Source organism: Onychomys torridus, chromosome 11 (genome assembly GCF_903995425.1).
Source record: "Onychomys torridus chromosome 11, mOncTor1.1, whole genome shotgun sequence".
Taxonomy (NCBI): domain Eukaryota; kingdom Metazoa; phylum Chordata; class Mammalia; order Rodentia; family Cricetidae; genus Onychomys; species Onychomys torridus.
In genome coordinates this window covers 23,188,184-23,200,946 of record NC_050453.1, presented here as the reverse complement: position 1 = coordinate 23,200,946, position 12,763 = coordinate 23,188,184, and the positions used below count along the sequence as shown (strand labels likewise).

Here is a 12,763-nt window from a genome sequence, read left to right as displayed (position 1 = left end):
CTCTTCTATTGGAAATAGTAGCATAGTTTTCCCTCCTCATAAGAAATACCTACTTGTTAAGTGACTTTTGTGATACCTTAAACATTAATTTCCTAATTTGAGAGACTGGAGATCTAATTTCTCCTGAGTGGTGTCTTACCTCAAGCTGGAGAATTTTCTGGGAGATAATAACACTGTACCACAGCAACCTTGTCAGTGGGAGCAGCAGGAAAATGACAAGGTACCTAGCAGAGTTCTGCATTTATTGCTTATCTTGAGTTACCTGAGTTATAGTTGTATCTTTTTTTTTTTTTTTTAATTAGGTAAAGGCTTAATGTGCTGTCAGCATGGGCATTTACAGGAAAACCAATCCAATTCAAACCCAACCCAACATACCCAACTCACTCAAACCCACACAACCCACTCAGTCCAAACCCTACACAACTCACCACCCAAACCAACCCAACCCAACCCAATCCAAACCACCCAACCCAACCATCTCTACACAACTCTACACAACACACCTATCCCAACCTAGCCAACCCAACCCAACCAACTCAACCAATCCAATCCTACACAACCCACCTAAAACACAGACCCTACCGCACCCCAACCAACCCAACCCAACCCTCAAAGTTTCTATTCTTAAGTTTGCAGCAGAAAATATGTGTAGCTCCTTACTTTGGGCTTGAGTTTCCACAGTATGAAGTTTAGGTTCATGTAGTGTATTTTCTTATTTTGAGGTCAGGCACATCTCCCCTTTCTCAGAGGGAAAAAAAAAAACCATTGAAAGACAGAAGGACTAGGTTCTCAGAACCTTTCCATGGAGCACCCCTTGGGTTCTCACAGGACTGGACCTGAAGTATTCCATAAGCCACATTCAGGCCTGGACTCTGGACGTAGGTCTACTGTCACCCTACCTTAGGCATAAGGACCACCTGACTGGCGTTGGCATGGCTGGAGCTGTCCAGGAAGTGCAGCCTTGCCATGACAGTGTCCTGTATCATACTCCATCTAGTGGCCCATGCCTCTGAGACTCCTCACATTAGTGGGAAGTCCCAAGTGAGTGCAGAGTCCCCAAATGCTTACCAAGCAGCCCTAGCAAAACACCCAATTCTTGGCCTCCATAAACTCATTACTGAGGGAATAGGAAGTCACTCCAGTAGGAATTCCAAGCTAAGAATCCCTCTGTGGAACTGCAGACCTGAACTAGACTAACTCAAAGTGTGGATACTGAAGGAGAAAATGGAAGTCATAAACTAATGTTAAGAAGAATCTCTCTGCCAGTAAGTTTGCTTAAAAATATTAAGTTACACAGAAGAGCATGCAGCTGAAGTACTCTGCTGGGCAGTTCAAAGGAGATGAGTCAGGTCACTTACAGCTGCCCATTAGGCTCTCTTTCCATATCGAAGGAGCTGGCCTCTGCTGAGAGGTTTGGAGAAGATGGCCCTGGCTGACAGCTGCTCCTTAAACCCCTTTGCCTTTTATCAGGAAAAGCACAGTTCTGCTAGGCAGCCAGGCTGACTGTGGTTAACAGCTACCCCAGAAAAGCAGCTCTGGCCTATCTTGAGATAACTGAAAATATCTTTTCATTGTAAATGTCCCCAAGCAGTCAAACTTGCAGTTTCTGTAAAACATGTTTATCTGCTCAGAGTTTCTGGGACCCTAAAAGATTTACAGATGAAAGCACACATAAAAATACAATGTTGTAGTTAGAACCTATATAAAATGTAAAGAATTTCTGTTCACTGCCAGTTCCCCTTTGTGCATTAGCCAGAAGTGGTTCCATCCTATTACATAAGAATTTTTCCATTACAAAACAAAAACAAAACCAGGAAAAAGAAAAGAAGAGAAAAAGAAACAGAGAAAAATGGGGCAACAAAACTAAATTATTCTTGGGCAAAAAAGAAGCAAACAGGAATGAGGTAAAGTGTAGCAATAAGAACACTGGATTGGGGGCCTCTACCGTCATTACTTCATCATTTATTTACTGTGATCTCAGGCAGATTCATTAACTTCTGTTACTTTCCATTTTTCATTTGGGCAAATGAGAGTGATAATAAGAGGTACCTTACAGGATTGTTGTTGAGATCAAGCGAGATATTCATGAAAAGCTCCTTAGTGGACACCTGTACTATGAAACTCTTTACTGTTCTCTCCTTGTTGGTTGGATTACATAGTAGGGTCCACGTGTAACACAAACGGTGAATGTAGAAGCTCAAGTGAGGAAGAGCAGTGAGGGCAAGAGAACTAGGAAGGAGGAATGGAAAGCTTGTAGTAGTAGGTATGTGGTGAATATTTGCTGAGGTAAAAACAGTAGATAGATGTAATAGTTGCTATGCAAGATGTTTCATAGGTACCAGATCATGCAATTAGCCCCTAGAAGGAGAAAACATTATCTCTTTTCTTCACGTAAGAAAATTGCCTCAGAGAGGTAAGCAAGTAGCATAGGTCCTCTGGAGCAGTCTGTCACCCAGCTAAGGAGGGACAACAGGGTGGCAAATTCATAGAGTGTGAGAGAGGACAATGGGTTTGGGGATAGTTGTTGAAGCTAACATATGGGGAAGTGAGAGCTCAGTCCTCCTATCTTCTGTGTCCTTCAGAAGTCATGTTTCTGCCCTTTGTGGTGATCATCGTTATTCTAGTCATACTATTGCTCGGTGCTGTCACTTGCTTCTGCATGTGGGATAAGAAGAGAAAGCAGTCACGTAAGTAGAAGACCCCCGAAGGGGTGCGGTTGCTTGAGGCATCAGGTCCAGTGGGTTGACCCTGTGTCCATGGCCTATACTCTACACACAGCTCCTCCTTTCCTGGGAGAGGTGTTGGGATATGCATGAATATGGATGGGGGAGGGGAACCGACACCTGTTCACACTAGCTGGGGTGGCTTCCGGATATTTATAGCATGGTCCCCAATGTACTGGTTTATTTAAGGTGCTGGGTTTGGTTGGTGATTTCCCAGCTTGGTGGAGGATGTATGTCAAGGGGAGGGTAACTGCTTCTACTGTGCTCTTTAGGTACCCTAGCAAGAACATTAGCCTGCCTGTTTTCTAGAGCCGTTCTAAGGTCTTCACCATCCTTGGCAGAGGTGTGACTTGTGGAGTAGAAGCCTGGACAAGAAACTTTCCTAATGTTTCTAAAGTTCTAGTCTTTATTTTCTCCCTTGCATAGAGTCTGGCCCTATTGAATCTTCAACAATATATGAATATGTCAATGACCCACAAGTCAGGACGAATCAAGTAGGGCATTCTAGGACCTCAAGATCTCCTTCAGCTGCCCAGGAAAGTGGAAGGGGGCAAAGAGAACCAGACAGGTGTCATTTCGAGGTAATCTGCAGCCCTCTTCCATCTGTTTTTCTCTCTCAGTTTCCTGGCTCTGTATAAAGGGAAAAGGGTGCAGGAGCAGGGGAGGGAGGGCAATGAAGCAGTGCTGAACTGTATCTGCTTAGAAGGCTGTAACTCAGCACAAATCAATAGCAGAGGCCAGAATGTGGCTAATACTGCCTTCCCAGAGTGCACTCTGGCATCATCCTCGTTTCATCTCAGTCTTACCAGCTGGGCTGAATGCCAGGATGAGTGCAACCTTCATATATTTACTGCCTGACCTCATTCCCAAGATTAGGAGATAAGAGTTCTCTGTTGTGGTTCTCTCAATCCCTGCCCAGGCTAGGGAGCATGAGCAGCTGGAATGTAAGAGTTTTGGAGATTCCTCAGAGTTCTGTGTTCAAAGCCTATTGGGTAGGAGCCTAAGCATGGCTAAAGTAGTGGACAAGACAACTGGTTTGGTAGTCAGTTAAGCTCACCTATGAAGACCTCTCTCTTTCCAGCTCTCTTCAGGACCTAGATCTTCTAGTCAGCTAGGAATGTAGAGGAGAAGGAAACTTCAGAGGGCCTATAGATGCTCTCAGTATTGCAGGATACGATGACAGGCTAAGGAGAAAGCTGCAGATCAGCCAGGTGGAAAGGGTGGTAGGAGTGGAGAGGGAGAGTGTTTTTCTTCCCACCCCCATGTCTACTGCTAGGCAGGGAGAGACACAGGGTCTCTTCTCTTCTGTCACAAAACAGCTTCCTTCAGATCTTTTTCTTAGCTGGCTGAGGGCGGCTCCCTTTGCCTGCCTCCTTGTCCTTGCAATGGAATACTGGACCGTGGAAATGAAAAGAAGATGGATTTTCCTACTGCTATTAGGTCTTAGGGTATATGTTTCTACCCAATGCCCAAGTGCTTATAAAAATTTAGCCTCCTCATTACTTCAAATGAAGATGGTGTTAGAGTAGGTAAAATAAGGGGGCATAGGAGGAAAGTTATTTAGAACAGAGGAGGTCTCTTGGGGACTCAGGCTGTTGACTACCTTTTGGCTTGAGGTTCCTCCTGGCCTGACCTCAGCCTGGCCTGGTGTCTCTTCACTATCTCAGGGTTTTGGCTTGAAAGCCTCCACCTCAAGTTTCATGTGGCCTCCCTTTGGGTCACAGGTTCAACCTCTCTGGAGATAATTTACATGGGTCTGGACAGAAGTGGAAAGCAACAAACTACTGTTGACTGTTAAGAATGGCTGATGTTTCTCTGCTTCTCAACCTCCTACTTGTGGAGAGCTCAGCTACTGAACTCTCATAGCCTTCCTGACCTGCAAGAGAGCCCTACTTGGCACTATGTTCTTAGAGACATCCAAGACGGAATACTTCCATCTCTAATTGCCTGTGGAGCAGGCATGGGGGGCAGATAAAGAAGGACCATGTGCTCTCTGACCTTGTTGAGACCAGGCTTTTACCCAGCATTATTACTTCTCTGGGGTTGGACTGAGGCCCAGATTAAGCTGACCATGAAGCCTGGATCTAGAGAGGGCCTTAAGACTGCCACATCTTTAAAATATTTGTACCCTCTGAATTTCAATGTCTGGAAGAGGAAAGGTTCAGACTATAGATCCGCCTAGAGCTCTGCCCATTTGTCAGTGGTTGTGTTGGTATAAAAGTCAGCAAAGGCAAGAAGGGAGTTTTATGTTACTAAAGGGAAGGAAGAGACAGGGAACTTGTCAGGTTGTTGACTCCTGGGTGATTCCTTGCTGTTGATCCACTGCAAATCACTATTCTTCCCACCTCTCCTCATTCTGGGATGTTTGATGATAGGCTTTCCCAGTTTTGCACCTCCCTCCTTCCTGGAGACCTCTTCTTTGTGATGTCCATCACTGATCAAACCAAGCCTAGACAGAGATTATTACATGTCCCTTCACTCTTCTATGCAGGAGCAGATGCCGGAGCAGAAACCCCCTGGAAATGGAAGTACCATCTACTCTATGATTCAGTACAAGGTACCTCTCTGGCCTTTCTAACCAATCCCATTCCAGTATATGGGACTTCCCAAGCCTCACTTAAAACATACCATTAAGGGAGAATGGAACACTGGGGTTCCTCGGGGGCCAGAAGACAGGCACAGGTGCTTTAACAAATTGTTTGAAATGAGCAGCATGCTCAGAGTGTCTCGGCAGTGATTTTCATTCATTCACACCTAGTAGAAGTCTAGGCCAGGTTGTCTGTAAGAGAATGAACTTTGTTAAAGGATTCAGCTTATGTTTTTCCTCTGATTCAAAGAACTGGAGTCCTTGTATTGTTTATCCTAATATTACCACTAATCATTATCTCTATTAAGGAAAGAGTAGATGTGTACTGATCTTAAAAAATATTATTTAGACTTAACAATAATGGCCATTTTCTTAATAAATCTCACTTGACAAGTCTTATGAAGTTTACAAATGAGGAAACTAGAACTCGGGTTAACTGATGTGTTCAAGGCCACATAGCTGAGTAGTAAGAAAGTTGAGCCAAACAGTTTCTCAATTGTCACCCTACCTCTTCCTGCAATGCCTCTAACTCCAGACAATATAGAAGATCATGCATGAATTACTATGGCATTCTCTAATATTGACAGATCATATGACTTCATTGATAACCAGGGCCAGGTGTTCTCTTCCAAGGGAAAATGCTTGGTGACATGGACAGCAGTGAGAAGTTCCTCATAAAAACCTCCTCTTCCTGTCATCTCTTCTCTCCTCACCCTTTCACTTTCTGAGGACCAAGTCCAGGAACAGGAACACCCTCAGCTTGCTGGCAAAGTTGTATCACAGATAAATACGGTTTTAGCCACATTGGGCTTGAGAGAGAACAATTTGAGTAAATCCAAGGAAGGACTCTTCTTGATCAGGGTGCTGAGTAAAAATGAGATTCCTTCTCTGGATTATCTTACCAGAGAGATGGTTGTCGGCCGTGATAAACACGCCTTTCAGGTCCAGAGAAGGGAGGCATTACCAAAGGGAGCCACTGAACTGTTAAGGAAACTGGAAAACTTTGGGTCTGAATTCTGCTTCTGTTGTGTAGCAGGATATTTTCCTTCTTGTTGTTTGTTGTTGTTCTTCTTCCTCCTCCTCCTCCTATTTCTCCTTCTTCCTTCCTTCCTTCCTTCCCCTCCTCCTCTTCTTCTTCCTCCTCTTCCTCATTCTTCCTCTTTCTCTTCCTCTACTTCTTCTGAATCTGTAACCTTGTCTGTGGCAGAAGGAACATTCCTATTTTTTAGGAATAGCATAGGGTTAGGAAAGAAAGCATGCAGACGAAATAAGTGCACAACAAACGGAGGTAACTGTTACTGACAAATGTCAGGCCCTATCCCAGGCTGCTCTAGGCTTCTTCCCATTGATAAACAGATCTTACATTTAGGCAGAGTTGAGGCAAAGGGTTATGCTGGATCTTTATTGATGAAATATTTTTTAATTTTTTCTTATTAGCCTTCTGATTCTGCACCTCAAGAAAAATGTACACTATATTCAGTAATCCAGCCGTCCAGGAAGGTGAGAAGTCTATTCCTTTGGAGGGTTTCATTGAACAGATGTGTGTACTCTACTGTGTTTGAAGTTGTGTGTTTGCAAAGCATTATTTGTATATACCCCAGTGAGCTGTCTACTGTTCTGTGCAACTGAATAACTTCTGTTAAATGATTATATCTAAGTGTTAAGGGCCTAACAAGGAGAGACACCTTTCCAGTTCTGCCTCTGGAAAAAGAGCAGTTCTGAGATGCAGAAAACAGTTCATTGTAGAATTATTTTAAACTTGTAGTGGTAGGTAAAGGGCAGGGACAGAAGTCAGGAGAGAAGGACTGCAGAATTGTTACTAGGACAGCTGAGGTTATGGTGAGAGCTACTGGAGGGTTTCTTAGGTAGGGGCTAGCTGCCTGGAGCTAGAAAGGCATAATATTGACATTCAAAGACCAAAGGTTCTAGCCAGTCCTACAAGTGAGGCTACTGGACTGAAGCAGCCATCACGACCCACTCAAGGCCAGCTCTAGCCTCAGCTCCCAACAAGTCTGCAAAGAGTTGTGTGTCCTGGGGCTCATGTTTATCCATTTAACGGATGTGGGAGGGAATAGGAAGAGTGCACTCTCCTAGCTGGAATGACAGAGTAGAGCTACAAGATATAACTCAGCAGAATGGGGAATTGGAATTCCACAAAACTGGGATTCTGTGCAGGTCAGGCACTGTGGTTTGAAGGGGTTTAGAACAAGTTTGCATATTTCATTCATTTCCTTCTAAACCAATCAGTCATCCAATCCACTTGGATTCCACTATGAGACATACTTTTTTTTTAATTACATGCTGCAATATAAGCACATATAAATGCTCATAGGCACTGTGCCATGGTTTGTTATTATATTATAAAAATCTTAGGGCTGATGAGATTGGCCAAGTATATAGGAGCACCTGCTGTGCAAGCCTGATGACCCAAGTTTGAGCTCCAGCACCCATAGTGGAAAGAGAGAACTGATTCCTGAAAAGTTGTCTTCTGACCTCCACATACACACTGCTGCACACATGCCCATAATACACCATACACACAATAATAAAAAATTCTACATACAACTGAAACCATAGCTAATGATTCATAGAAGCACTGTGCTCATGATATGTGCTAAGGTTAGCACACATGTGTATGCCAGAACTGTTCATATTAGAGGAGAGTGTATTGAAATGATGCATGGGTTCGGGTGGTATTTATATTAGGATTGTCTGAGGGATGTATGTTTATATTTGTGAACACTAGAATTGTGTGGTTGTGGATTGTGGGCCTGTGTGGGTACAGGTACTAAATTCTGACTTTAGCTCAGGAGCATACATCATAGGCCAGAATGTATTGTGCTTCTCTGGGTACCATTAAGTACCACTCATTGACTGCTGGCTAGAAAGCTTTCTCTTTGGGATCTTGCATGTGAATCAGGAGCAAGACATTTCTTATCTTAAACTTACATCTTCTTAACCTTCAATTTCTAGTCTGGATCCAAGAAGAGGAACCAGAACCCTCCCTCAAATTGTACTGTGTATGAAGAGGTAAGATTCCAGAACTCTCCTTCACGGTGGGTTTAATGTCCATGGACTTCCAAGACCCAGTCAAGAGGATATACTTATAACAAGGTCATCTATACAGCCCCAGGGTTTCGGGATTTTAGGGCTCCTGTAAGAATACACTGAGGTCCCAGAAGACCGGAAGTCTAACTCAAAGTAGTATCATGTGTTCAAGGTTGGGAGGCTTGGGTTCTAAACTAGGGCTGTCTCTGAGCTAGTTAGTTCCCTGGTTCCAAATCATTTCCTAAAGTTAGGAAGTTATTGGGAACTATTTCAGAATGTGGGTGACTCAGACTTCTGTAGAAGATACTGTTCAAAAGTGACACTGAGTCTGGTAGTTAACTGATACCCATTACGTCTACATGGAAGGAGGGAAGAGAGACGTAACATTTATTAGGGTTTTCCCCCTAAGCTATAAGGCAAATTGCCAGTGCCTATACATAAATTACCTAATCTAATCTTCACAGAATGCTGAAGGTAGGCGTAGTACAATCATGCCCTTTATTTATTCTTTTCAGTGCTAGGGATAGAATGCAGGGCCTTGAGTGTGCTAAACAAGTACTCTACCACTGAATTATAGCCCCACCTCCATGCTTGCAGTTTATATCTAGAGAAATTAATGCACAGAGAAAACCCCAAGTATTAGCCTCATACTATAATCAAAGCACCCAGGTATAATAGAAATATTATCGTTAGTCACAAGGGAGAGGCTGTGTGGTTGCTGGTGGGGATTCTTAGCTCTACAATGGTAGTCCAGCCTTAAAGCCAACTTGACAATCCAGAGTTGCAGAGTAGACTGTATGGGCCAAGCCAAGCTGGAGGCCACAAAGAAGCATAGAGTAGTTAAAAAAAAAAAAATGCACCGGAACTGAGCAGAAGAACGAATTCAAGTCCTGCCTTCACACTAACCACTGGCCTCAAGGAATGTGTTATACCACTCTAATCTTTTTTTTTTTTTTTTTAATTAGTCTGTAATGTGGGGATAGTAGTTCACACCCTACAAGATTATTTTAAGGATAGTCCAGAGTGAAAGTCTGAAGTGTCTCCCTTTCCCCTGCAGGTTGGAAAGCAATGCCTCAAAGCCCGCAACCCTGCCCGACTGAGCCGCAGGGAGCTACAGAATTTTGATGTTTATTCCTAGCTGTCGCAAGTGTTATGCAGCAGCATTGACTTTGGAAGGGAGCACAGCAGATAATGGTGATGCCGTATGAATCTATGGAACAGCTCCTAGGTTGAGAGGATGTAAAAGTTTTTTCATGGTTTATATTTTATTTTTATCTTATTTTTTTAGACAAGATTTGACATAGCTGCAAAACTCTGAATTTCTTAAGTCGCCAGGGGTGACCTCAAACTTTTGATCTTCTTGCCTGTACTTCCCAAATTCTGGGATTACAGAGGCATGTACTACTATATATGGCTTTCACATTTTTTAACAGCCACTGTAAGATCAAGGTTGTTAAAAATCTCCCAAGCTTACAGACCAGACAAGAACAGGTAGAGAGGTTGTGTTGGCCACACTCTGAGATGTTGTAATCCACACAGTGCTGTATAAATGTGGGGTACAGGGGGATTTCCTTCTTGTGGTTCTCTAAGCTGTTATCCCCCTGAAACCATTAATATGGGATGTCTGCATTCTAGACCTTCCCCCTGCCCACAATGAGAGATGGTGACTCAGAGGAAAAGCAGGCACAGTTCCTCTTTGAGGCTGTGCTATCTGGCTGTGAGCTAGCTGTCAGTTCTTCCAGGGAAGCTGGAGTCTCAGCTTCACTCAAATTTGGGGAACCCCTGATCGTCCCACATTGTTACTTCTGGTCAGTTGTTCACCAGGGATGGCGGGAAGAAGCGAGAGTAGATGGTGCAATTCAAGCAGGTCTCTGGACACAAGAATCACTCAGGGCACACGCCATCCTGATACTAGGTGGTTACGATCAGTGCTGCCCACCGTGTGATGGCTGCTTTACAAAGTCCTGTCACCAGAAATTCAGAGTCCCGAGGAGTGCTCCCTGTGATATGCCTGGAGGGAGGGCTCAGACCATAGGTATCCAAGTTCAGAGTGCTGAGAAGTGCTCCCCATGAAAAACCCTGAATGGAGGGCCCAAATAACTGATTGCTGAAGATGAGGCAGCTGGTTACCACACACTATGCTATCCATCTTCAGCCTAGCTCCTTCAGCAATGCTGGGGGAGCAGGACTGAGGGACTGGATGAGTTCAGAAAGTAGCAACTATGACAAAGAGAGGACTTACTCAGAAGCTCCAACAAGGGGCTCAACTCAGAGTTTAGTATTTTTTTCTCTTGTCTCTTCTGGAATTAAAGACACGCACACCTCCATGTCTGGCTCAGAGTTATGTTCTTCAATTGTTCTTCAATTGTCATGGGAATTTGACATGAAAATTTGGTCTTACACAGAAGCAATGTCAATCCTTTGCCTGAATTAAATTGATGAAGTTCGCTATATTCAGCATGTGTGGGTCACTGATTAATATTCATTAACATGTCTATGTATATTCTGCTGGAGGTGGGGCTGACTTTCTGGCTAGCTGTCAGTCTTGTTCACCAGAAATAGCAGAGAGCCAGAAGCCTGGGTATATTCAGCCTCATGAAGGACAGCCAAGACATGGGGCTTGCTTGTGCTTTGCCTGATCCCTGATCCCTTTTTCCTGAAGCATGCTGGCTTCCCCATAGATAGAAGCACAGATAGAGCACATTATAAAGCAAGTGATAAGGGAGGAATATATTTTAAAAGTCTGTGGTCTTGAGGCAGATATTGGGAGTTAAGTCAAGGAGTTTGGTGAGTAGAGACAATGAGAAGTAATGGAGAGAAGGCTCAGTGTTTAAGAACACTTGCTGATCTTCCAGAGGATCCAGGTTCAGTTCCCAGCACCCATATCAGATGGCTCACAACAGCCTGTAATTCCTGCTTCAGGTGATCCAACACTCTCTTTGGACCTCCCACAGGTACTGCATGCATGTGGTGTACATACATACGTGCAGGCAAAATGCTCATACACATAAAATAAGTCTTAAAAAATGATGGAGTAATAACAGTCTAGATGAACACTAAATATACTACCTTTGTTTTCTTTTTTCTACAATAATAATAATAAATAATAGTAGTGTGTATTTGGGGATGCATGGCATTCATGTGGAGGTCAGAGGACAACTTTGCAGAGTTAGTTCTGTCTTTTGACCTCTACATGAGTTCTGAGGATCAAACTCAGGTCTCCAGGCTGTGCAGCAAGGATTTAAACCCACTGAGCCATCTCACCAACACTATCATTGATTTCTTCTGGCATTTGAAGTGTCATGGGCCATGCAGCTCTTGAGAACAGAAGAAACTCAAAGGCCCGGGCTTTTCGGAAGGCTGTGTTGCAGAGTGTGCTGTGTGTATCACTACCATATTGTATATCTGATTGCTGTGCTCTTGTAGTAATACCTCACAAAGACAATGAGACATACAACTAACTAATGAATAGTTGATAATTATGACATTGAGTGTGAAGCACAGTCTGCGTGCCTAGGAGCACCCATGTACCCACTACAGGGCACAGCCATGGGGATTTCAACGTCCTTGGCAGGAGAGCTGATGAACAACATGAAAGGACCGAGGGTGGCAAGATACATGAGACTGAGAGTGTATACCACAGTCACATGAATGTAAGTCACACACACTTCAACTTACAGGTTGAGGTCAGGTTATAGCCAAAATCTGGTGAGAGGAGAGCTGCTCTGTTCCTTTTCTAGTCTGAGAATAAGGAGAGAACTCTTTTGGGTAAATACAGGTATCTTACATGACAGAGGCATTTTAAGCTTTTTGGTTTTTGAGACAGAATCGTACTGTGCATCACAACATGGCTTCAAACTTGTGATCCTTCTGCTTTAGCTTCTGTATGGATATTTCAAGCATGTGACACTGTGCCTGGCTTAAACATTTTAATGAACTATCAAAATTTGTTCTGGGAAGATGGCTCAGTTGGTAAAGTGCCTACCACCCAAGCAGGAAGACCTGGGTTTGGATCCCCACCACCCATTTAAAAAGCTGGGTGTGTCAGTGCACATGGATAATCCTACTCTGGGATGGGGAGAGGGGATATGTGATATGGGAGGTGGGAGATGGGAGAGACTAAGACAGAGGTATCCTTGAATCTCATTGGCCAGTCAGTTAGGTCAAATTGGTGAGTCTCTGCAGGTACCCCAGCACAACAAAAGGATCATCAAAATACTAATTCATAAGTAAATTTTTAAAAACCAAGCAATACAAAACAGTATTTAATAAAAAAAATTCTCTTCAATCTAATATTCTCAATCCCTCCTCTGGGGGCAGCCACTGATTTTGCATTTCCATTTAGAACTTTGCCATGCCTATATAAACAAACATATAGACTTAGGTTTTTCTTATTCATCTGGTA

The 12,763-nt window shown here is 43.5% G+C and overlaps 1 protein-coding gene across 1 annotated transcript in view; it reads left to right on the top strand.

The window, feature by feature from the left end:
* The window catches only part of Cd244 (CD244 molecule), a 25,556-nt gene extending 14,747 nt beyond the window's left edge, over window positions 1-10,809 (top strand). The window contains exons 4-9 of the mRNA XM_036202445.1: window positions 2,583-2,687; window positions 3,150-3,304; window positions 5,215-5,280; window positions 6,748-6,810; window positions 8,284-8,340; window positions 9,416-10,809. Coding sequence (XP_036058338.1) covers window positions 2,583-2,687; window positions 3,150-3,304; window positions 5,215-5,280; window positions 6,748-6,810; window positions 8,284-8,340; window positions 9,416-9,496 — 527 coding nt within the window. The 3' untranslated portion in view covers window positions 9,497-10,809. The remainder of the gene's footprint in view (window positions 1-2,582; window positions 2,688-3,149; window positions 3,305-5,214; window positions 5,281-6,747; window positions 6,811-8,283; window positions 8,341-9,415) is intronic.
* The last annotated feature ends 1,954 nt before the right edge of the window (window positions 10,810-12,763 follow it).